This window comes from Candida theae (assembly GCF_024610275.1).
Source record: "Candida theae strain CBS 12239 chromosome Unknown scaffold38, whole genome shotgun sequence".
Lineage (NCBI taxonomy): Eukaryota > Fungi > Ascomycota > Pichiomycetes > Serinales > Debaryomycetaceae > Lodderomyces > Lodderomyces theae.
The window spans coordinates 1-24,439 of NW_026261406.1; the positions used below are offsets into that span (position 1 = coordinate 1).

A 24,439-nucleotide genomic window follows, 5' to 3' on the forward strand; every position below is an offset into this window, starting at 1 on the left:
AATTGAAAAGGAAACAGAAAAAAAAAAAAAAAAAAAAAAAAAAAAAAAAATCGAAAATAAAAATAAAAAAACCCAAACAAATGCAAGAAAGTGCACCCTCTGTTTTCTGTATATATGAATCACACACACACTTCAACGTTGGAAAACACATCTTCAACTGCTACCTCCTTTGTCAATCTTCAATAAAAATGAACGATGTGTAAAAAAAAAAAAATCAAAAAGAAATGCGCAAACCCGGAATCGTTGGCCCCCGGGTTGCTACCGTTGCAAGGATTTTACCACTAAACCATTTGCGCTTTTCGTTGAGGTTGTGTTCGTAGTATTTATCCAGGTGCTGCAAAATTTTAAGCTATTTTTTTAGCTCAAATTGCATCTTATATATGACTATCGGAGCCACTGAGCCCTCAAAATCTGTAGAGAGCAATGGACAGAAGTCATTTGAGAGGACAGCAGATCTCTCGATACAATAGAGTTAGAATATATGCAATCGGTGCCGATTGATCATCCACTTGTTTGTTGTGAAACTTTACATTTGTAATCAATACTATGTACTTTTTCGAGCTTAAAACAGCTGCATCCGATTCTGTGCTCCAACTAATTGCTCTTTGCGCAAAAGTATCTCCCATGTGAGTTGTAAGCTTCTGATCAAAAAAGAAACAAAAATAAAAAGGGGCACTTACGGGACACCCAGAGAGCGGGGATGGTATCCAATACGGTCTTCTGCATAACATCCTTAGCTGTCCCAATACCATTCTAACTCTGTGAATGGTCTATATTCTCCATTTATACCAATTAGTTTGCTGTTTTCTGTGATTTTATCAATTCCTCCCTCAACTTTTGTGAAAATTCGTCTTGGTTATCATCATCGTCCCAATCTTGTTCCCAAAGTGCTTCTTCCTTCAATTTGGCATCGGCGACCCATTTTGAATCGTTATCTGGAAAATCCTCAAATTCGTCATCCTCTTCGAGTGATCTGATAATCAGCTCTTCAGCTGCTGGAGCTTGAGTTTCTTGGGGTACTTTCTGTTCTGTAGCTGACATTGTAATTGGTGAGCTGGATCGTGGGTGACGCAAGTTTGACGTTGGTAGTTTAGAATGTGTCCTTATTCGGTGGCGTATTCGGTAGTTGCGTGTAGTCGCTTTCATTTTTTTCTTTTTCCAGTCTGTATTTTTTTGTTTTTTCTTTTCTTATTTTTGCTTGGTACAAAAGACAAAAAATTTTCATAGGTCTCCCAGGTACTTACTAAAGGAATAGCTCAACAAATGTTCATTGGGTCTCACCTTGTTAGCAGGTTAGCTTCTTCTTGTGCTGGTCAACTAAAAACGACTTCGCGAAGAATTGGATACTTGGGTTACTTGTCTCCAAATGAAGGATCTACTCTGGGTTACAAACGTTTAGGTCGTGGACCTTCTTCGAACAAAGGTAAAACTTCCGGACGAGGACAAAAGGGACAAAAGGCTAGAGGAAAAGTACCTATATGGATGGAAGGTGGTCAAACTCCGTACTTCAAGCAGATGCCGATGGTAGGTTTCAGAAACGCACATAACGCAAAAGAATACCACGAAGTCAATTTGAGCAAGATCCAGGATTTTTGGAATACTGGAAGAATTCCGTTGAAGGAGGGGGAGACACTCACTATCAAGGTAATGAAGGACTGTGGAATCATTACCGGAAGTTTGAAAGATGGCGTGAAAATTTTGGGTAAAACTGCAACCGATTACAATGTTCCACTAAATATTGAGGCATCAAAAGCGACTGATCAAGCAATAGACAAAATTGAAAACGCCAACATGTCCTTCACCGCGAGGTATTTTTCAAAGTTGGGTTTGAGAGCGTTCGTTAATCCAAGTTATTTCTTATTGAGAAAGGGCTATGTACCTCTTCAAGCAAGACCAACTAGTCAAAAAGATATTCAATACTATTCAGATCCAGATAAGAGGGGATATTTGCACAAGGATCGCTCGATTCTTTTGGATCACTTGGATAAGGCTCGTGAAGAGTTGAAAACGGCAAAACCCAAAAAGAAATTGTCCAAATTTAAATCATTACTGGAGCAATTGAAAGAAGCATCTTCTGTCAACTTTCAATCTACGAGTAAGCTCGTTAGTGTAAAGGACTTGGCTTGAAAAGAAAGGAATGCATGTATATAGAGTGCTAGTCAACGTCAATGAATAAATGTAGCAAGTTCTCAACAGTTTCTTGTAATTCACTCCATGACACCTGCATCTTTTCTGTTCTCGATGTCTTGTTGAAACTGTAGTTGTACTTCCTTATTGAAAACATTGCTGCTTTATGTGTCATTTCTATTTAAAGGAAATAAAAATCGAACAGCAACTAACTGGGTCAAACTAAGTATCTTAGCCCGCGGATTCGCAAGCCTGACTGGATGATTTTATTCACGGCTGTGCTGACTTGTTCCTGAGTGGATAAAACCAGCGACTTCTTTACTTTGGGCTGGGTAGCAAGTAAAGTATTGGCACCTTCTTGTTTCTTCTGTAAAACTCTATCGAATGCGCATTGGCGGACACTCCAACCTCAAAAACATACGCCAAAATGTTTGCTCAATAGTAATGTAGGACCTGATGCAAGTGTTTGTTGCATCTTTTCCAACTTGGTGAAATCTAAAACGATCCCTTTAACTTCTTTATCATAATAGAATACGATAAATCTCCGCTCGCCGGCATTGGTTACAAGTCCATGACGGAAATCCGACGATGATCGCGTAAACCTTTCTTTGAAGTACTGTTCTGTTTCCGAATCATTCGTGTAAATCAGAAATGGCTTACCACTTATTAAATAGATTGGGATTTTGTTGCAATTAATGGATGTCAAGTAGTCGCATGCATCTATCTTCATCATAGCACTAGTTTGATCTGACCAAAACTGAACATCGTCAAAAGTGTTGTCTCCTACATGAAGGACTGTAGACGATAGATAGTTCATATGGCAAGCAAGCGCATTGAAGAGAAAGAGGAATGTGTAGTCCCTTTCCGTTGTGTCTCAGTCGGTATCTCTCTTCGACAGCATTAAAATTGAAGAGGCAAAAAAAAAAAAAAAAAAAAAAAAAAAAAAAAAAAAAAAAAAAGAAAAAAAAAAAAANAATTAAGAAACAAAAATTAAAAAAAAAAAAAAAAAAAAAAAAAAAAAAAATAGAGAAAAAGAATACGAAGGAAAAAGAAAAAAAAAAAATCCCAAGTTTCTTCCTCCGATGATGTTTAGAGGTTAAAGTAGTCATATCACATTTTCGCTATCTTTCTAACTTGAACGCTTGGACCCCTTTGTTTGTTTGTATATACCTCAGTTACATCATTTAGAGAGTTAGTTGGGTCACGCATTTCCACGCATTTACAACGACATCAAAACTTTAATCAAGAACATCCTTTTTGCCTGCACAGATTAGAGAAAAAGAACTAGCCACAGAAATCAAAAAAAAAAAACCCCCTGAGTAATGACAACCAAGCAACGAGTGTATTCGATATCAAAAGTTTACGCCGATGTAAACTCTAAGAAACCTTCAGAGTACTGGGATTACGAGAATCACAAGATAGGGTGGGGAGATATAAAGAACTACGAGATAGTGAGCAAAATAGGGAGAGGCAAATATTCAGAGGTATTCCAAGGAATAAATATTCTAAACGATGAGCCATGTGTCATTAAGATATTGAAGCCGGTAAAGTTGAAGAAAATATATCGAGAGGTCAAGATTTTGCAAAATTTGACAGGAGGGCCAAACGTAGTGGGGCTTTTGGATGTTGTGCGAGATGAGCAGTCGAAAATACCTGCGTTGATATTTGAAAAGGTCAACAATGTTGACTTTAGGGTCTTGTATCCCAAGTTCACCATCAAGGACATACAATACTACTTCACGCAACTTTTGATAGCCTTGGATTATTCGCATTCGATGGGGATAATACATCGAGACGTGAAACCTCAAAATATAATGATTGATCCTATGAACAAGAAATTAAGGCTTATTGATTGGGGCTTGGCGGAGTTCTACCATGCTGGTATGGACTACAACGTCAGAGTGGCATCGAGATACCACAAAGGACCCGAACTATTGGTAAATTTGCAACAATACGATTATTCACTTGATCTATGGTCGGTTGGATGTATGTTGGGAGCTATAATCTTCAAAAAGGAGCCATTATTCAGGGGAGATTCAAACAATGACCAGTTGGTCCAGATAGCTAAAGTATTGGGAACAGAGGGGTTGATGAAGTACGTCAACAAGTACGGGATAAAGCTAAGCCTGGATTATGATGGAATATTGGGAAACTATCCAAGGAAATCATGGAAGTCGTTTGTAAATAATGAGAACCGATACTTGATAAGTGACGAAGTATTGGACTTGATCGACAAGTTGTTACAGTATGACCATCAATTGAGACCAACCGCTAAGGAAGCTATGAACCATCCATTTTTCAAGTTGCAAAGTTGATTGTCTAAAAAAGGTGGGTGACGAGAGAGAAGATTCGATACAGTATTAAATATCAAGAGAGTGGTACATGTATAATATTAAGGTGAAGTTTCATGATTACGGTGGTTGCAAGTTATTATTAATAGAGTTGGTGTCAGTTCTAGAGTTGGAAGAGTGTCTGGTGGAGAAATGATACAAACATTTTGATGGACTTGTTCAGTCTACAATTGTTGAATAGCATATTTTAGTTCGATTCTATTTGTATTTTAATGATACGACTTATACTGCTCGAGAAGCATCTGTGTCGTGGAGTGATGATACAGTATTTTCTATTGGGTGAGATATCCTAAGGTAGAATCTTATTCTGTAAACTGAATTGCAGAAACGACCTTGTCCTTGGTCTACATACACAAGACCCTCTACACGTATTCTGTAATTAACAACGCCTCAAGTACATAGTGAAGATAGAACGGGAAAAAAAAAATTTTTTTTTTTTTTTTTTTTTTTTTTTTTTTTTTTTTTTTTTTGAAAAAGAAAAAAGAGGAAAAAAGGTAAACACACCACGTAAACGACTTTAGACGGCTACGACAGTATTTCACCAATTCTTGACACCAGCTTGGCCCTGTGAAAGACTCGTTTTTTGATCAAGTTTTTTCCTTACATAGTCACTTTCTAACTCCCCAGTTATCAATGCCCCTCTGCGGAAGTTCACCTAAAACGAGTATGTATTACGAAATGAAAAGAAAAAGCCTCCCCTCGTGATTTGTACTAACTATTTGATCAGTTCAGAGGAAAATCGTCATTCTAGGAGACGGTGCGTGTGGTAAAACTTCGCTATTGAACGTTTTCACAAGAGGCTACTTTCCGCAAGTGTATGAGCCAACCGTTTTCGAAAACTATGTTCATGACATATTCATTGATGGACAATCTGTCCAGTTATCCTTGTGGGATACAGCAGGGCAAGAAGAGTTTGATCGATTGCGGTCTCTTTCATATTCAGACACTCACTGTATAATGTTGTGTTTCTCTGTGGACTCGCCGGACTCACTTGAAAATGTACAATCAAAGTGGGTGGGAGAGATTGCCGATCATTGTGAGGGTGTGAAGCTTGTTTTGGTTGCATTAAAATGTGATTTGAGGAATGACGAAGATGAGGAGCACCAAACTCAACAATTCAATCAGGGTAACCCATACTCGTCGCAAAGGAGACTCATCAGCTACGAACAAGGATTAGAGGTAGCGAAGAGGATAAATGCATCAAGGTACTTGGAATGTTCGGCTAAAAAAAATAGAGGAGTCAATGAAGCATTTTCAGAGGCAGCTAGAGTTGCGTTGAACGCAAAGCCAAAGGGAGCAAACGACGATGTACAAGAGTCAAAAAGTTGTGTAGTAATGTAAAAGATATGAACAGAGGTGCAAACAAAAATTACTTAAACGGATAGCTTTGTAGCTCTTTTCTCGCATCCCAAATATCCTCTGAACTTCCTTTGGATTTGTCCTCTAGTAGACGCTTTTTAAAGAATTCTTGTATTTTGACTCGACTGTTTAATTCTTTATCATTCAACTCATCCAACGGTTTATCCTTCCCTTCAACTAACGATCCATGTTTTATAGCAAACCAAAACTTCTCCCTTTGTCTTTGACATGAATCATAAGAGCCGTATCTGTAGTAGTTTTTGAACTGGCCCCCCAACGAAAAACAAGCAATTAGCTCATCTAAAGCTGTCATGATGGATAATTTTCCAGGGTACTCATTCAAAATGGTATTTTTACTTATTTCTTTGATAACGTTGTTTCTCTTCTCCTGTATATCATCGTTGGCATTTTGGAATTCACGCCATAACTCGTCAAGTTCTGGTTCTTCCTTGGACATGTTGTGAAGTAAGGTTGATTGGTGCTTCAATTTGGCGCAAGGGGATAGGTGGTGAAATTTTACAAGACAAAAAATTGAATTCAAAAAAAAAAGGAAAAAAAAGTAAAAGGAAATATTACAACTTTTGCAAAAAAAAAAGACTAGCGTGTGCTCTCAGCAGGATTCGATGGATGCTAGAGGAGTAATGATCACTCCACGGAATGCAACTTGGCCATAAGAGCATTTTTTGACAAAAAAATACACTAGATAGTGATACTGTACAGAAACAAGAAACGAAATGTCTATTATCTTAGCAAGAAAATGATCTATTGCTAATAAATAGTAGCCATACTACTCTCCGGATTTGACTACATATTACAGACTCCTTCATGATCAAAAATTATTGTTCTGCAAGAAACAATCCTTTACATTTTTTTTGCACAAAATCAGTTGAAAACCATTTTGGAAAACTCTTTTGAATGTTCACCTCGTAGCCCCAGGAAATTGGAGAATTTCTTTGAATCTCCCAAATACAGTCAAAATTCCCAAGATTGGGGTATGCTCTAGCCGTACTTAGCTGAATAAACCCCAAAATGTTCATTGAAATGTTAATTTTTTTTTTTTTTTTTTTACCACTATTGGCATTATTTTTTTTTTTGCAGTACTTAGCATGTTTGTGTAATTATTCTCCAGGAGTTTTGCTCGTATTCAAAAATATTAAACTTATCTTTATCTGGCATCACTGGCATCAGTACGTGAGGCACAACTAATAGTGAGACCTATAGAAGGAGTGATTCTGTGCCGTCTCATAACTACCCTCGTATCTAATTTAGGACTTTCCATAGAGATCAAAATGCAGACACCAGCCGTTCTTCCCCAAACATATCTGCGCTATATCAAACAGCTCAAGCCGCTCACTTCCATATCAGGCGTATTGCAACGACACCTACGAATTATCGTATACATATACCGTATCAGTACTAAAAATGCTATCAAAGCTATTAGAGCAATTTTCCTTCAGCGATCCACCATAGTAGTTGCACTTTTTGCTTATTTATGCGAAGTTGTACCTAATTTAGCGAGAAATACAACCAAACATTTGTTGGAGCTCAAGGCAAAGGGGCTTCTGAGTGAAACTTGGAGGATACTTATTGCTCCACTACAAGCTGATCGTCTGCCCATTTTTATGATCCGCTTAGTGGCAACATTAAACGTTTTGAACCCGTTATTCATGAAGGCATTGTATCCGCATATCGATGGGGAATACTTTCTTTTTACAACCACGTTCCTCGCAGGGTTGATATCATCGTTGTTACATTTTCCTCGTTTTCAGCAACTAAAAATAGAGAATGATAGGTTCTACACATTTGACTGGACGTGTATTTTAGCTACAAAAGCAATCGATTCCGTGATATCTGCAACAGTTTCTCCCCACTTGTCATCACAGACAAATGATATGGCTGATTTGTTGGTTATCTTGGTGTCCACGTATTGCGTGATGACTGCGTGGTGGCTTCGGCCAAAAAGACTTAGTCCTCAAATGGTGAATTGGATAACAAAAATGACTCGTATAGATCCGAGAGTACAAAAAGGAGTGCAACAGCTACACCAAGACTCTATTAATGGAGCCTCGTTTGAAGCGTTTCAAACTTTTGCATATCAGAAAGGTAAGAACTTGCAAACAAGAGACTTGATTCAACATGATAGAATACCGTGCGAGGTATTGCATGAATTTACCACAGAAAGTTGTTGCAAGCACGCGCTTGACAATTTTGTATCTCAATTCGCCTCCAGTTTAAAACTATACTCTTACATCAACTTGTTCACATTTGTGTTCTTCAGAGGTTTCAAAGGAAACTTGAAGAAATTGTTGATAAAAACGGTTAAATCATCATTATTTGTTAGCTCTTTAACAACAATTCATTGGGGTTGTATATGTCTTGTGAGAAATTATCACCCCCGGTGGTACGGACAGAAATTTTGGGACATTTTGGGCATAAGAGTGGGGTCAGCACTTGCTGGATTAAGTGTGTTGTTTGAAAGTGCCAAAAGGCGTAACGATTTGATGTTGTTTATAACACCAAAGGCATTGGGCACTTTCTTCGAGGCGACAGACAATGACGAGAGAAGAAAGTGGGAGACAATCGCGTTTAGTGTGAGCTTTGCCGTGTTGGTGGCATTTGCGAGACTGAGCCCCAAACGACTTAGAGGTGTCGTTGGCCAAGGATTGAGCTATATGGTTAAGTGATTGGGAGCCCGCAGGACCGGGTATCCATTAGGTTTCTTGGTCTATATTATCGTACACCGCCTCCGCCATTTTGTCAATATCTTCCAAAGATAGAGCAACCATCTCATCGTTGCCATTTTGGTTACCATCTTCATCGTCACCCATTTCCGCGTCCTCGTCCGCTTTCTCAAAAGTGATATCAGATTTGGTCACGTTCTCAACAGTTTTCTTCAAACCATGCGCAAGTTTCCTAAGCTGTCCTTCAGTGACATTATCACTGATCAAATAGGCACACAAATCTTCCAACCAAATCTTATCATAAACATAATATACGTCGTGAAACCGGAACAACTCTTTCAAATCTAATAAAGCCTGAAGAACAAGCCTTTTTCCTCCACGTAAAATATAGTATACGTCACTCCAAACTTTTTCACACAATGCAAAACTTCGATGAAGTGGGTACGTTAGCGCTCTTCGATCACAAGTTATTGTTGCAGATCTTAACAAGTTTTCCGACTTGTCAACAACTAGTTTCGTGTCCAAAAAGGCAAACTGAGGAGCAATTTTCCCAATTGTCCATGCACTTTCAACATTGTGCTCCCCTTCATTCTCCCTGAGGTCAAGCTCGTACGCGAATAGAAGACAAATAATGGTCACCAACACTTCTAGTTTATATTGGTCATCTAGTAGGTAGGATCTTCTGGGTAGACGCAACATTATTTCTTGTTCTTCCTTGGTAAATTCGATTGGCATGACTGCAACTTTTTCCTCCTCATTCAACAGCTGCTGTGACTTGTACCATTTGAGAAATTTTTGAACTTTGGGGTTAGTCCACTCAAGCAATTGTTTGAAATTCTTGTCGTCATCTGGAGTCGGATGCTTTTCCATTATGTAGTCAGCGGCATAGATTTCTGGATCGAATTGAATATTCTCCTTTATTAGTCTTTCAATAATACGATCATTTTCCAGTGTGGATTCAGGGTCACCTAGCCCATTGATATCATTACCATTGGAAACACTCACACCGACGATTCCATCGTATTGGTTGTTAAAGCCATATTTAACTGCGCTTAATTTCAAACTTTCTTCCGTGCCAAGTGGTTCCAAGCTTGGAGGCATATCTTGCTTAATCTCCCAGTTAAAATCCTCTCCTTCTTGCAAGTCCTTCTCAGCTTGATCATTACTCACCTCATTATTGACATCCATTTCTTCTATCAATGGTTTCCTTTCCTTTTGCTCCCCCACTTTGTTTTCATTCGTTCTTGCAAGCAACTTTGCCGTCAAATCTAGATCAGGAAAGAATTGTCCTTTGTTCTCCTTCGGTATTTTAATCTTGACACATTCAGATTTGGAGTCATATTCAGCATGAGACCTCTCATCATCCACACAAGGACAAGGGAAACGCAATCGCAAGTAATAAGGTGGAAGTGAAAACCTGAACATGTCATTGTCAACGGTCATTTCAATATTAGGGGCACTGAATCTGACATGTGAGATCTTTACGTCAACATATATGAACTCGTCATCTTGATTGATTGTGAAGTAAGGAGTGAGCATGGTGGAATGTGGGTTGCTTGGTCAATGACAAACTTTATATTTTGGTGATGAGTTGCAAACTAAAGCAGAGAGCAGAAAGCAGAGAGCAGAAAGCAGAGAGCAGCGAGCAGAGAGCAGAGAGCAGAGAGCAGCGAGCAGAGGGCAGAGATGATGCAAGAAAGAAAAAAAAAAAAAGGAGAAATAGAAGTACAGATTCCACAACTTACATCAACTCCAACCATGAGCCCTGTCGAGATCCAACCAGATACAGCCAAGCCTAAACTCGTTAAAAGGAGATTTGTTGGTAAAAAGTCAAGCCCTGAAGTCAAACCAGGATCCGAAGATCAACCATTAGTCAAATCGAGTGCAAAACGTCACATTGGTAGAGCCGTGAATCAAATTCCCGATGACATACTAAACGATAAAGATTTAAACGAGGCGATAAAACTACTACCTTCCAACTACAACTTCGAAATACACAAGACTGTGTGGAATATACGGAAACAAAATGCCAAACGAGTGGCATTACAGATGCCAGAAGGTCTACTTATTTATTCATTGATCATATCTGACATATTGGAAGAATTTTGCCAGGTTGAAACGTTGGTTATGGGTGATGTATCCTATGGTGCGTGCTGCATCGATGACTTCACAGCTAGATCACTAGATTGTGATTTTATAGTCCATTATGCCCATTCGTGTCTTGTCCCTATTGATGTCACTGAGATCAAAGTGTTGTATGTGTTTGTAACCATCAACATTGACGAAACCCATTTGATCAAGACGATAAAAAGAAATTTCGACCAAGGTGCACAAATTGCCATATTCGGTACTATTCAGTTCAACCCCACAATCCACAGCGTCAAGACTGTGTTGGAAACTGATCCGGAAAAACCAATTTATTTAATTCCTCCACAAACAAGACCATTGTCGAAGGGAGAGTTGCTAGGGTGCACGTCAGCCAGATTGAACAAGGACCACATACAAGCGACCATATACGTTGGTGATGGACGGTTTCATCTCGAAAGTTCAATGATTCACAATCCTGATATTCCGGCATACAGATACGATCCATACGATCGAAAGTTTACTCGTGAGTACTACGATCAAAAGCAAATGACACGGGTGAGGGAAGATGCAGTCGTGACAGCTAGAAAAGCAAAGAAGATTGGATTGATTCTTGGGGCGTTGGGTCGACAGGGTAATCCCATTACGCTACAAAAGTTGGAACACCAACTTTCACAAAGAGGAATTCAGGTTGTCAAGATCATTCTCAGTGAGATCTTCCCGCAAAAGTTGTCCATGTTTGACGATGTTGAGGCGTTTGTACAAGTGGCTTGTCCAAGACTATCCATTGATTGGGGTTATGCATTCAACAAACCATTGCTAACTCCTTACGAAGCAATGGTGATGCTTGAGCAGGATACAATGTGGGATGAGAAATACTACCCTATGGATTACTATGCCAAAGATGGATACGGTAGAGGACAGATACCCGCTAGAGAAAATGAATAAGTGTGTGTGTGTGTGTGTGTGTGTTGTCTTTGTTGATTTATTCCAGGCTTTGTTTATACGATATATAAACCTCATCAATACCCAACATGGTTGCCAATTCGTAATCCGACCATGCGAAGCTGTACTCTAAGTATTCCCTGTTGATTGAATTCAATTTCTCAACAAACTTGACAAACTTTAAAAACACATTGTTTACCACATCGGTGACAGTTACTGGTGAGTTTAGTCGAAGTAACAGTTGCTGAATCTCAATCATTGCATTAGGCACATAGGCCTGCAACGTTGCATCTACTTTTTGCAAGCTTTCCAAAGTATACAATTTGTTTTCCTTGATAGGCTCGTAAATTGAGGGTTCGAAAAAGTCATCCGAAAATGGACAAATCATGTTGATGATGTTGTAGTAATCATATAACCCACTATTCTGAAGTAAGCTTGTGAGTTCCAACTCAGCCAATTTGGAAATCAAATCATTGTTTATATCATTGAGCTCCAACACTTTGTCCGAGAGTAGCGAAATTGGCATTATTTTAGATTGAATTAAATCTAAAAAGTTGAATCGAATAATGATGGAGTCACGATTGGAAAAGATTTTATTGTCATGCACATGTTCGGTAAACACTTTGATTGGCTGGTTGATTATTAAAGTAAGGAATCGGTCATTCTCTTCTTTCGATAATTGAAGGATAGTCTCACCGGTAACTTGATCAACCATTGGCAATATTTCCGAGTAAAAGTCTATTATCCATTCGGGCGGTTGCAAATCCAAGTTCAATTCCAACCTCGCCAGGTTGCTCGATGAGATGGCGGCGAGTTTATTCGAAACAATGGTAAAAATTCGATCCTGGCATGCATGAACCAATAGCTTCATTGTTGAAACTAGATCCTCGGATTGATGCAATTGTTTATCAAACATCATCGAGTATAGTTCAACCAAATCGAATATCTGGAAAATTGTTAGCAATTTAGTCTCACTTGTTATTATTTGTTCGATTCTAGACTTAATAGGTTTCGACAAAGCCTTTAAAATTTTATTCGTGACATTTTGTATAATTGCGTCAAATTGATGGTCTTCATCATCACCCATGGTGAAAATACCGGTAATTGTTTCGGATTCATTGACAGCAATCGAATGAATATATGCAAGAAAATCACCTACAAAGCGAACCGGATCATGTGCCGACAAAAACAAGGGCCTGACATCGGTGCTGCTCAAACTCGATGCCGCACTTCTCACACCAGGTCTTCTCTCGGTCGCCAGTGACTCATTTTGTCCTTGAATTTGGTTGTAAAACTCTTGTAGTAGGTCCTTTGATCTCGAGTCGCTAAATTTGTCGATTATTTCATCAAACCCATCTTTTTCCTTTAGCAATAGAAAACATTTGTGCAACGTAATCAACCGGTTCTGGGAATTTAGTGAGTACAAATTGTCCAAAGTCCGATGACAATAACTTATAGCTCGCTCTATAGCTTTAGTGATAACGGCATTTGTTTTGGAAAAAATTTTCAAACCCAATTGAGGGTTATCCTCAGCTAACAATATTGAGCAGCTATCCACAATGCCTTCTGCTTTGGCCAAAGTAGTGAAAAATTCATCATTCAAGTCTCCTTGCGATAAAACATATTCTTCATATTCACTCAATGTGAATTTGTTTTTAAATGCTTCCAAAAGATCCTTTTTTATTCCAATCAATTGCTTATCCTTGTATAGTTTATTGACAGTGGTGTTGAATTCGTGCAGAAACTGAAAGTTTTTCTGTAGCCGTTCATTAGTCTGTGTGTTTAGTTCATTTAGTTTCTTTAACTTGGCCTCTGTATGTTTCAATTGTTTCACAATAGGCAGATACTCCTTTAAAAGATTTGACTGGGTTTTTATCAATTCGCGTTCAACACGACCCCTTAGTTTCTTCCTAGACACAGTACCCATGAACCCTGGTTCAACTAGCTCTTTGTAGAGCTCCACATCGTGATCCAACTTACCTTCAAGACTTGTAAAGATATCTCTCATTCGGGAATCGCTAATCGAACCATTCAAGACTCTAGACAATCGTACACTTAGAGAATCGGTAATGCTTTGATTTCCCGAAGCCGAGCTTGTCACGTTCTCTTCATCTTGTAATAGAGACAACGAGATTTTGGCGTATTTGTCCATAACATCATCCCCCTGTGACTCAAGATCTGTTGTGTTGGTGTTTTCATTTTTGGTGGAGGTGAAATTTCTTGATAGACTAAACTCAGAAAACTTTTTGCTGAAACTTTCTAAGTTTGAAGCTATTGGTAGTGACAATGCCGGTTGTGGCTGAGGTAAGTTGACATCCTTATCGCTTGCATTGAAAGTGTCGAATTCCACGAAATCCATTTGACGAGGTAACTTCTGGCTGTGGAAAAGTTTTTGACAACCACAACCAAATTTTGGGCGAGAGTTTTAACACGTTCGTTTTTCATTGTTTCTTTTACAGCTTGAACAACCACTTGTATATAATTATGATCAATATTTAAAGCTATACACACAGAATTGAAATAATGCCCGCTATTGGATAAAAGATCCTCAAAAAGTCTCACGCATGTTCGTAAATAAAGCGCTCTTTGTCTAAATCACTGTCCCAAATGGGACAGTTTTGCTGCACCGAACTGAAACGAAATAATCACCGCAAAAGAAAATAAAAAAAAACAATGCACAATTGAAAATTTAAAGGAAGGGGACTAGGAAATCTCATGTAGTCAAGTCTTTGATACTTATTCTCGATCGAAGATTGGAGCTGTATGCAAAAGATTTGTTTAGGTCAGCAGCTATCAAAATGGAGGAAATGCCACCATCATCAATTTCCGCAACGCTCTTGGGAGAACACTTTTTATGAGCTGTCACGTAGTCACTCTCGTCGTCGGTCTCCTCCTCCCATACTACAGAACTTTGTGAAGGAGTGTTTGTGCTCGGTTGCAGGGACTTCCAGTTACCCTGTTCTTGTCTCAATGATTGAAGACACCTTGAAGCATTCACAATGTCAACGAGGTCATTGAAGGATTCAATATTGGTTCCACTAGTTTGTTGAGTGGCTGGATTTCGAGTGAAAACTGAGCTTAATGAATCACTGCTTGTTGAAGTGAGTGGTTCGCGCTGTCCAAACTTATAGTTCGATGTACCAGAATGCAGAGGTGATTGGTATCTCCAGTCTATACTTGCTGTTTCTATTGTACAATTCTTCTTGGGATCTTCCACCGCCTTAGTTTTAGTTGACACTGGCGAAAAAGTGCCAATCGGAGGAAGCTGTTCAGCTTTAGCAACTTTCACAAAGTCATTGTTTAATCTCACAGGCGATGCCAAGCTTGTAGTTTGTTTCCCAGAGGTGGTGGTGGTGTTGGCGTTTGTGGTAATGGTGTTGGTGGATGGTGTCCGCAAAGGCTCATGATTCTGCTCCGACACTACCGATTCACATTTTTCAACCTCCTTTTTATCGCCACCCATTTTGTCCACTTGATCTTGACGACTGGCATTCTCATCCACTGAAGGAGCTGGTAAGTCTCCCTGCTCATAATTCTTCAACTCATCTAGCCTCAATTCTCCATAACCAGGATCACTAGGATGTAAGCATGACTCGGGAAAGTCTGTACCGAAAACTGGTATCAATGCAAACCGTATATGATAACAGAATCTTCTTGCAAGTATCTTGCACAATTTGAAAGGTAACCAAGTACCTTGAATTTTCAAAAACCCTCCTCTAATGCGCTTTATGTAAGCTTGGTATTGTTTAGGTGTAGACTCAAGCAACTTTACAATATCAGCTTTTGAATGGGAAGATGTTGATAAAACAGCACCATCAGCATTTAAAGACGCTTTCCAAATCCCCGTCAAATGAACAAACCCCGTTTCATAGTCCCAAATCACCCAGTGGTCATTGATTGTGTACTCAAACACCGTGAGAAAGTTTCTTTGTGAATCCAAGGCTGAAGTTGAATACTTTTTTGTGTCAATGCGTGGATAGACAAATGTGTTGAGTTGATCGACAACGGAAGGTGGGATTTGGTTGGAGTTGATCAAACTTGAAAGGTCTTTGTGAACAGGGTAATGGATTGCGTCTTCGTTAAAGACAAGAGTTTGTCTCGGTTTCCTGGTGTAGATTGGTGATATCGTCTTGTGTTGCAGCAGTTTGCTAGATGATGCTACTGTACTGGGAGCCGATTTTCCCCTTCTTTTTCTTCTTTTCTTCTTTGACTTTTCAAAAGGCTTCAAAACTTTTGCCGATTCAGCAGACTTGACCTCGAAGGCAGGGTCTATAGTGCCCTTGAAGTTAACTTGTTGATTGATTGGGAGCAGAGCCGGCTGAAATACTCTGCCTGGAACACCGGACTGAGTAGTACCCGGCAATGACAATTGGCGGAAATGGAATTGCTGATAGTTGGTAGTGTGCGGCATTGGCAGACTCATGACTGAAGAAGTTGAAGTTGCCGGTGGACTATATGTGTGCTCCGATTGTTGTTGTGTCACAAAGTGGGGAGATAGGACTGGTGAAATGGGTGAGGTTGGAGAGATTTGAGTAAATACATATTGCATGTTGACTGGCAGGCGCAACTGATGCAAATGCTGTTGTGTATGTGACGACAGGGTGATTGGATATGGTGGTTGCGAATGTAAAGAGACACGAGTTTGTTCAAATTTCAGTTGATTTTGTGGCACTGGCGTTGCCAATTGTGCAGGTGGAAGAATGGGCAATTTTTGCGGCAATTGACATTGGTTCCCTCTAGGCAGTATGCCACCACCAGTGCCGGTAGTAACTTGGCCTGTTAAATGGTGAATAGATGGTAACTTCGGGGTAAAAGTAAAAGTATTGTTTGGATTATTCCATGCTGCTGATACCATAGATGGAGGTTGATTTGGTTTATACTCTAGAGAAAGTTGTGGCAGTGCGGGATTGGTGCAGCCAATTGAGTTATTCTTGTTGTTATTGTTGGTGGTGGTGGTGGTGGTGATAGTAGCCGAGGTGGAAGTGTGATCTGAGTTGAGATGGTGTACACTCGGAAGCATGGTTTGAAATTGATGTTGTATTTTGATGAAAATTGACCTTCCTTGTTTGTGAGATAAGGTTTCTAGCAAAGGATATTTGGTCGTATCTTCTATTGAATTTTTGCTGGATCTTGTAGTATTTGCCAATCCGAGTAGATATTGCTGCCCTTTTATAGTTCTTCACTATTTTCGAATCGAGGCGACCAAAAATGGAAATCTGTATTGGTGTAATTTTGTGATACAGACCTTTTAATCTTTATCTCCTTTTCGTTATGTAATTGCCCCTTCAACTTTGACTTTCACTCTCAAAAATGAGAAATTCAATCCTTTTATTTGACAATTTGTAAGCTAAATTCGACAGCAAAACTCTAAAATAAAAATAAAAAGGTTGTTCAGGCAAGCGTCAAAACCAAAACGACAGATTACTTTGTGCAAACTAAAATTGACCAAACAACAAGGACAACAAGGACAACAAAACTCTACTGTTGTTAGACCTGTGCTAAAATTTGAAATTGTGATGTAAAAAAGTTTAATCCTTTTGTGTGTGTGTGTGTGTGTGTGTGTGTGTATATATATAATATTTCACCTTTCACTCTAAAATCAGACACAAAAATGACACTCCTACCAATGTAATTATTCTGTACGTAATATAATTTTTAATTCTTAATCTTTTGACAAGTTATAATAATCCTTAAATGTTTTACCCTAACAGACACAAAAAAAATTATGATACCCAAATTTGAACAATTCGAAAAGACAAAGACTAGGGGTGGAAAGGAGGTGTGTTGCCAGTTTACGAAGATCAGATGTGTTAGTATCTATCTCTTTTAAATTTCTTCTTGTGTGAAAAAAAATAAAGAACACTCTCAATTGGAAATGTCTCTCGTGTTGTGTATTGGTAAGCTGCTTGTGCAGCCTGGCAGATCGTTTTGGCGTCCCTCTATCTGGTCGGTTTCCACTAGATTGTACCGAGTAGGTATTGAAACTGGCGTTGTTCACTCCACCCAATGGGCTCTCAACTCGTAATGGATTGTAGTCAAGTTTATGATTGGTTGAAATTTTCCGCCAGACTCGTGATCGAGGGATCTTTAGACTACTTGGATTTGATTTTGCTCAACAGTTTCTTTCGATCCAAAAGTAGTCTGTGTGCGGTGTTGGTGAATTGTTTTGTTGGCTGGGTGATGGTTCTGGTAAGTGTGGGGTACACAGTTCAAAAGGGACTTGACTTTGGCAGTTAAAATTCGGTCCAAAAGTATATAAGATAGAGCTGAACGGATAAGGGTCTCAATATATATACATATATATATATATAGGAATGATTTTATAGAAATCAGAAAAAGCCCCAAACGCTTGCTGCATGTTGGATGTACTCCTGTATACATTGGGCTCTAGTTGAAAAAGCAAAAAGAAAAAAAGAAAAAAAAAAAAAAAGAATTAGAGGTGTTATGAGTCTGTGACTGAATTGCTTACACAAAAACATACAAATTTATCTGTTGTCTTTCTTTTTCTTCTTCTTCTTCTTCTTCTTCTTCTCCTATTGTTTTTTTTTTTTAAATTGTTCTACATTGCTTTACGTTGTTTACTTTATTCTGTCTTTGAGACAATTTGTTCGAGAATCGCAACTTAATTTTGAAATTGGTCTAAAATTCTGTTAAATACACCAAGGCAATTTATTATCTGTTATCATATAATTGTAAAATGAGAGACTGTGGATATATACAGTTTTTCACCCTCAAATTTATTAGACCAAAAGGAATCAACTGCACGAATTGTATGACACCTCTCGTTAAACACAAGCGATACTGAATAAATTAATACTTCATAAAGTCTCCATTTCCCTACTTGAAGTTAGTTACAAAGACTGTTGAGAAAAGGCCAGCACTACTTGCTTTGACACAGAGAGAGAGAGTGTGTGTGTAAGAGAGTGTATGAGAGTGTAAGGGGGGAGGAGGGGGTGTCAGGAGAATTAAGGTGTAAATGGGATAGTTGGTGTTAATTACTTTTGTCTCCATTACATCATTTCAACTTTCAGCGATGTTTCGTTTCTTTTTGCAGCAACCATTCCCCTCCTTAACTTGTGTGCTGTGCTGTTGTTTTTTTTATGAAACATTTGCTCACATTTGCTGCCCACTTTAGCTCAGTTTGCTCCATCTCTGTTCTGTTCTCTATGCTACGAACATGATGCCTGTGGTGTTAAAAAATTCTACAAATGAAAACAAAAAGCGCAAAGACAATAAAAAACAATAAAGAAAAGAAAAACAAAGAAGAAAAAGAAGAAAACAAAACAAAAAAAAAAAAGAGAGAGAAAGAGAAAGAGAAAGAGAGAGAAAGACATGGGTGATGTCAGTGCGCGAGAGTAACGTTCGAGGTTTTTAGTCAAGTTTGCTATCAGAATATAAATATACATATATATATATCATTTCTTGTGTCACTCAATAATATACAGGTGTCTCAAAAAAAGAAACATTTACATAGTCGTCCTGCTACAAGAAATATTACTACTTTTAATAGCCCACTCCTGAACTTTACTTTGCGGTAGAACCCTAAACGGTTGATAATGTTGATTGCGCGGATGCAAAAACTTTTTTTGGGCCGAGAAATGATACACAAAAGTATTCACTTTGCATATGCGAATCTCATTCAGGTATTATAAGAGCTGTAGCAGAGTGATTAAAATATAACTTTGTCACCCCCTCACACCCATTGAAAACATATGACTTTTGGACACTTATCTATAGAAGCTTGATCTCTCATATTGACTCTCTTTTCCGGCTATTCGGACTAGCGCAGGTACATATTGTTTTTTATTTTTTTAATGAGGAGCAAACGGGTCTCCAAATCTAAACTATAACAAATAGAAATGAAACCTTAGCTTAGTTTTATACTTAGAGGTTCACATAAACGTTGATCATTTTTTTGATTTAAAAGCAACTTAAAAACTTCCAAGTTTTTGTGTAACTCTCGTACTAGAGCTACTTTTGCACCCGGTATCCTGGTATATATCTGCCTACTCTACAAAGTCTTTTCTGTAATGAGAACTCCGCAAATAAGAGCCCATGAAGGTTTGACAAGAGAACCAGAGTCAATCCATATTACAGCTCTTCTTCCTCGGCTTAACTTGCTTCTACATTGTCTCCGTTTAAAGGAGTTGGCCTCTCAAATGATGGTTCTCAAGGAAGGGACATCAAGTGAACAAGAGTGTGGTTCGCAGATATCTCATAGCTCTTGGGACACGGTTTGCCAAACAAGCTTGCCGCTTGACTGCCCTAGTACCAAGAAAAGATTTTTCTAACAAGGGCCTAAGTGTGATTTGCCATTACAATCACTTTACCGCTTGTTTCTTTGGTTATCAGTCTATCTTCCAATCCAAAGGTTCTAAAGTGTGGTTGATTATATACAGGAACGTATCGATTTTTCGAATTATTTTCCAATTTTCACGATCTACAAAACTGAGACTGGGCTTAGACCTAAAAGTACAGAAAAGTACACCCCCCCCTCCTCCCCTCCACCACAAAGAACAGACCCATTTTCGATGCAGCAGAGATACTACGCAACGAATCAGAATCCAGAACCAAGGATCAACCCACATGTATGTGTAACACAGATCCCGGAACGAAAGAAGAATGTTCGAACTGTAGTTTAAGTCGTTTAGTTAACTTAGTAACAGGTGCAATCACAGGAGGTGGCAGTGCTACTTGAACCTCACTGAGAGTAACGCACTGCTACTTGAACCTCACTGAGAGCAACGCACTGCCCAAAATATTCACAACTTGTGACTGATGAAATGACAAACCTGTTATTTTCGTAATCTGGTTGCGACTCCTTTTTTGACTATTTCCAGTTGTTCCTATTTTACACAATCAGCGCTACAATTGAAANGAGATGACAAACCTGTTATTTTCGTAATCTGGTTGCGACTCCTTTTTTGACTATTTCCAGTTGTTCCTATTTTACACAATCAGCGCTACAATTGAAATCCACTCCTTTTTAGCCAATTGCGTCATCTCCTTTCGATTCAGCAGCAGAGCAGTTATGTACACTCAGAAAAATGTGATATAAATGACAAAGTACTAACACTACCTTACAGACTGTATTTTACCGACAATTTTCGAAACCGTTTTTGAAAATTTGCGCTCTATCACTTGGTTCGTATTATGGATTGATATATACATGGGAGTATTTGGAAAGAAAGGAGCTTGAACGAGACCAAGCAAAGAAAACCACGTAAAGATAACTTCACGCCAGAGAGGAAAGAATCTATCCATGTGTAATATTCCTTTCATATACAATTGTCATTAAAACAAAAATATTTGCATCTATACGTAATAATAATAACCGTTTTGTTTTCTTATTTTATTGTTTCAATCTGTTTGCCACAGCATCCAAGAACTCAAAAGTAGTCACATAACTAGATCTATCAGTCTTGCCCATGGTCAAAGCTAAATCCTTGGTCATGATTCCATCAACTTGTACAGTGTCAATGGTTGCTTTCTCCAACTTTTCAGCAAACTCAACAACTTCTGGGGTGTTGTCCAACCTTCCTCTTTGAGCAAGACCTCTAGTCCAGGCATAGATTGAAGCAATAGAATTGGTTGATGTCTCTTTACCTTGTTGGTATAATCTGAAATGTCTAGTGACTGTTCCATGAGCCGCTTCCGATTCAAAAGCTGAACCATCTGGAGTAACCAAAACCGAAGTCATCAAACCAAGAGAACCAAAACCTTGGGCGACGATATCGGATTGAACATCACCGTCATAATTCTTCAAAGCCATAACAAACCCACCTTGTGATTTGATCATTTGAGCAACCATATCATCAATTAACCTGTGCTCATACCACAATCCTTGCTGTTCAAACTGCTCCTTGTACTCCTTGTCGTAAATTTCTTGGAAAATATCCTTAAACCTACCATCATATTTTTTCAAAATGGTGTTTTTGGTGGACATGTATAATGGCAAGTTTTTGCTCAATGCCATTCTAAATGATGCATGAGCAAACCCAGTGATCGACTCATCAGTGTTGTACATGGCTAACCCAACACCAGGACTAGTGTACTGGTACACCTTGTGCACTTGAGCTTCACCACCATTGTCTGGTGTAAACCTCAATTCCAAAGTACCAGGCTCCTTGATGACCAAGTCTGTGGCCTTGTATTGATCACCAAATGCGTGTCTTCCAATAACAATAGGTTTTTTCCATCCAGGGACAAAACGGGGAACACTTGGAATGATGATACTTTCTCTGAAAACAGTACCGTTTAAAATATTCCTAATGGTACCATTTGGAGAAACCCACATTTTCTTCAAGCCAAATTCCTTGACTCTAGCTTCATCTGGAGTAATAGTTGCACATTTGACACCAACCCCATATTTTTGAATTGCATGAGCAGCATCAACGGTGACTTGATCACTGGTGGCATCACGATTCAAAATACCCAAATCGTAGTACTTCAAATCGACATTCAAGTACGGATGAATCAATTCGTCTTTGATCTTTTGCCATATGATTCTTGTCATTTCATCACCATCCATCTCGACGATTGGGTTCTTGACGTTGATTTTGTTTGATATAGTTGCAGATGTGGAGAAAGAGCGAAGATGGCTCTGCAACATCTTTGCACGGTTGAAGGCAGATGCGGAAATCATGGTTACTGGGGGAATATACTGCTGTTGCCGAGTCCAAGTCGATTGCGGTTGACAAATCTGAAAGTTTTTTTATTTTTTATTTTTTTTTTTTCTTCTTCTAGGTCGATTGGTGGAAGAGTGATGAAAAAGTTTAGCGCGGTGCACCGATACCGGCCGAGCTTCTCATTGAGTCATAAAATGGATACTAGTGGAGTTTGATTTTGTTTTTTTTTTTCTTCTTATTTTTTGATACCAAGGTGTTACAAACCAACCCCATCTGTCCAAGCCGCAACGGTTCAGTTTAAGTTGTAAGTGTGGCCATGTCTCTTGTTGTTGTAACTATTAAGCCTTTGTATTTTGTTTGTGTCTACAACTATTATCGCGGAGTGGGAAAATTCGATTTTTTTATTTTTTGGTTGCAAAGTCATGATAAAATGTACACCATTCCACTCACACTCTAGCTCTCTGTTACGCCATGGATATCAATTCACACTACATATCTTGCGGAATATGCTTCAACACCTACACGGAGGCAAAGCAATGTAATGACCAGCTATTGATGACCTCGTGCGCTCACATTAGTTGCGGTAGTCACTTTACAAATGGTGAGTTACAAACGATAGTGATATACAACACTGCTCAGTAAAAAGGGTTTCCTAACCTGATCTAGGTAATGCATCTACCATAAACAAGCCACACCATTGTCCTGTATGCGGGAACACAGATACCACCACCGTTGTGATTGATGAATCAATACCACCAGAGTTGCAAAGATTCTTTACTCCAATAACACAACAAGTTGACGAGTTCAATAGCTCATGCAAGTTTCAATTCATCACCCTTGTCGAAAAGATCAACCACTTGAAGCATACCAATGGAAAGTTAAAGGAAAAAGTTGCAAAGCAAAAGGACTTTCTCTACGCAGCTAAAGAAGAAATTACACACTTGAACAAGTACAAATCACAAGTGGAGGACCTCAAGCAAGAGTTGGAAGGACTCAAACAGAAAATAAAGGAATACAATCGTCCAGAAACGTTTGAGCTCTCCAATGATGATGAAATTGAGTACGGCAGAAACAAGCAAAAGGAGGAAGATAGCTTTATACAACCAGTGCCGAAACATGCTCTTGAAAAGCCATTCAACTTTGCTCTGAATACATTCATCAGCAATATTCATAAACAGTCGATGGGGAAAAAATTGGACACATTTGCTCCAAAAGCACCAACAAATCATCACCATCCAAACAAGAGGTCCTTTTATGCCGAATCAACCAAAATTGGGGAGCTAAACACAGCACGGCAGCATCGAATACCATCAGCACAACTACCACCATCACCATCACAACCTCCACCGCCACCACCACCGCCACTTCTATCTTCAGGCACGACTTCATCAATATCTAGTTCTCGAGCAAATTTTCAGAAATTAAACTTGAACAAATATAGATACCCCAGCGGAAGAGCTGCTACAAGTCAATTAGCATCAAGGATAACTGCCAACATGCGCGTAGGAACTTCAAATCAGAGTAGCGAGTATCATAACGAAGGCGCGCGTGCGTTTCGGATGGCAAATGTTCACTCAAACATGATAAGCAAGGGTCCGGTTTTGAATCGGATATTGAAAAAGCATTCACTGGGATCTTCGAGACATTTTGCTCATTAAAGATTTTGGTGCTTAGACAGTGCAAAATGGTCAAATCGGTTGCTGTTAGGTTAGTCTGGCTCCTCCCATCCCTGACCATTGACATGGGTGTGTCATGTCTACACGTATAATAATACGTGTTCTAGTAATGTATAGTTATAACGGTGCCACTCGTGTGTGAGTGAGTGTGTGGGTCTCTCCAAGCACTGTAAACTTGCATTTGATTTTTTTCGTTTTCGGTCTGCCACTCTTTCTTCTTCTTCTTCTTCTTCTTCTTCTTCTTCACCATCTCTTTTAAAGGAGAAGAAGCTAATCATAGTTTTACTGAAACCATCCCAAAAGATTTAGGAAAGAAGATCTCACAACAAAAAGTAGATACTTTTTCAGTTCGATTTTCTTTCACTCATATCTTTAATCGATTGATTTACGTGGATAACTAATTTACTCCAAAAGTTATCAAATAATCAATAAATTTCAAGGGGTTGTTTCAGGTCCAAAACTTTTATTGATAGGATTTCAAAGATTTGTTCAATCTTATCATTCAGTTTGATTATCTTTTCTACTTCTTTTTTTGCACTTTTGTTCTTCTAGTCGGAGCGACACAATCTGAATACAACTGTACTATT

General features: G+C 38.8%; 12 protein-coding genes and 1 pseudogene across 13 annotated transcripts; 6 read left to right on the plus strand and 7 right to left on the minus strand. All coding sequences in view use genetic code 12, as the record gives it.

Moving 5' to 3' along the window:
• Positions 1 to 792: 792 nt before the first annotated feature.
• Positions 793 to 1,041, minus strand: KGF57_001889 (proteasome regulatory particle lid subunit; the record flags this gene model as incomplete). Its single annotated transcript, XM_051751142.1, has 1 exon — positions 793 to 1,041. One exon carries the CDS (start codon positions 1,039 to 1,041, stop codon positions 793 to 795), a length of 249 nt encoding a protein of 82 aa, XP_051609564.1.
• A 222-nt stretch (positions 1,042 to 1,263) lies between these two features.
• MRPL10 (mitochondrial 54S ribosomal protein uL15m) lies at positions 1,264 to 2,127 on the plus strand (the record flags this gene model as incomplete). The annotated part of the gene is made up of 1 exon (XM_051751144.1): positions 1,264 to 2,127. The coding sequence occupies one exon, from the start codon at positions 1,264 to 1,266 to the stop codon at positions 2,125 to 2,127; it is 864 nt and encodes a 287-aa protein (XP_051609565.1).
• A 28-nt stretch (positions 2,128 to 2,155) lies between these two features.
• KGF57_001891 lies at positions 2,156 to 2,944 on the minus strand (annotated as a pseudogene). Its single transcript has 2 exons — positions 2,545 to 2,944; positions 2,156 to 2,304 (listed from the first exon to the last, which is right to left on the minus strand). Coding segments are annotated over exons 1-2 (549 nt in total).
• Positions 2,945 to 3,449: 505 nt separating this feature from the next.
• On the plus strand, positions 3,450 to 4,442 carry CKA2 (casein kinase 2 catalytic subunit; the record flags this gene model as incomplete). Its single annotated transcript, XM_051751145.1, has 1 exon — positions 3,450 to 4,442. One exon carries the CDS (start codon positions 3,450 to 3,452, stop codon positions 4,440 to 4,442), a length of 993 nt encoding a protein of 330 aa, XP_051609566.1.
• Positions 4,443 to 5,111: 669 nt separating this feature from the next.
• RHO3 (Rho family GTPase) lies at positions 5,112 to 5,819 on the plus strand (the record flags this gene model as incomplete). Its single annotated transcript, XM_051751146.1, has 2 exons — positions 5,112 to 5,142; positions 5,206 to 5,819. The coding sequence occupies 2 exons, from the start codon at positions 5,112 to 5,114 to the stop codon at positions 5,817 to 5,819; spliced, it is 645 nt and encodes a 214-aa protein (XP_051609567.1).
• Positions 5,820 to 5,847: 28 nt separating this feature from the next.
• KGF57_001894 (uncharacterized protein) lies at positions 5,848 to 6,294 on the minus strand (the record flags this gene model as incomplete). The annotated part of the gene is made up of 1 exon (XM_051751147.1): positions 5,848 to 6,294. One exon carries the CDS (start codon positions 6,292 to 6,294, stop codon positions 5,848 to 5,850), a length of 447 nt encoding a protein of 148 aa, XP_051609568.1.
• Positions 6,295 to 7,126: 832 nt separating this feature from the next.
• KGF57_001895 (uncharacterized protein) lies at positions 7,127 to 8,521 on the plus strand (the record flags this gene model as incomplete). The annotated part of the gene is made up of 1 exon (XM_051751148.1): positions 7,127 to 8,521. One exon carries the CDS (start codon positions 7,127 to 7,129, stop codon positions 8,519 to 8,521), a length of 1,395 nt encoding a protein of 464 aa, XP_051609569.1.
• Positions 8,522 to 8,548: 27 nt separating this feature from the next.
• On the minus strand, positions 8,549 to 10,057 carry KGF57_001896 (Hsp90 cochaperone; the record flags this gene model as incomplete). The annotated part of the gene is made up of 1 exon (XM_051751149.1): positions 8,549 to 10,057. One exon carries the CDS (start codon positions 10,055 to 10,057, stop codon positions 8,549 to 8,551), a length of 1,509 nt encoding a protein of 502 aa, XP_051609570.1.
• A 219-nt stretch (positions 10,058 to 10,276) lies between these two features.
• On the plus strand, positions 10,277 to 11,551 carry KGF57_001897 (2-(3-amino-3-carboxypropyl)histidine synthase; the record flags this gene model as incomplete). The annotated part of the gene is made up of 1 exon (XM_051751150.1): positions 10,277 to 11,551. The coding sequence occupies one exon, from the start codon at positions 10,277 to 10,279 to the stop codon at positions 11,549 to 11,551; it is 1,275 nt and encodes a 424-aa protein (XP_051609571.1).
• Positions 11,552 to 11,588: 37 nt separating this feature from the next.
• Positions 11,589 to 13,907, minus strand: KGF57_001898 (Golgi transport complex subunit; the record flags this gene model as incomplete). Its single annotated transcript, XM_051751151.1, has 1 exon — positions 11,589 to 13,907. The coding sequence occupies one exon, from the start codon at positions 13,905 to 13,907 to the stop codon at positions 11,589 to 11,591; it is 2,319 nt and encodes a 772-aa protein (XP_051609572.1).
• Positions 13,908 to 14,261: 354 nt separating this feature from the next.
• Positions 14,262 to 16,568, minus strand: KGF57_001899 (uncharacterized protein; the record flags this gene model as incomplete). Its single annotated transcript, XM_051751152.1, has 1 exon — positions 14,262 to 16,568. One exon carries the CDS (start codon positions 16,566 to 16,568, stop codon positions 14,262 to 14,264), a length of 2,307 nt encoding a protein of 768 aa, XP_051609573.1.
• A 4,332-nt stretch (positions 16,569 to 20,900) lies between these two features.
• IDP1 (isocitrate dehydrogenase (NADP(+))) lies at positions 20,901 to 22,193 on the minus strand (the record flags this gene model as incomplete). The annotated part of the gene is made up of 1 exon (XM_051751155.1): positions 20,901 to 22,193. The coding sequence occupies one exon, from the start codon at positions 22,191 to 22,193 to the stop codon at positions 20,901 to 20,903; it is 1,293 nt and encodes a 430-aa protein (XP_051609574.1).
• A 581-nt stretch (positions 22,194 to 22,774) lies between these two features.
• KGF57_001901 (SUMO ligase) lies at positions 22,775 to 23,834 on the plus strand (the record flags this gene model as incomplete). The annotated part of the gene is made up of 2 exons (XM_051751156.1): positions 22,775 to 22,781; positions 22,843 to 23,834. 2 exons carry the CDS (start codon positions 22,775 to 22,777, stop codon positions 23,832 to 23,834), a joined length of 999 nt encoding a protein of 332 aa, XP_051609575.1.
• Positions 23,835 to 24,439: the final 605 nt, after the last annotated feature.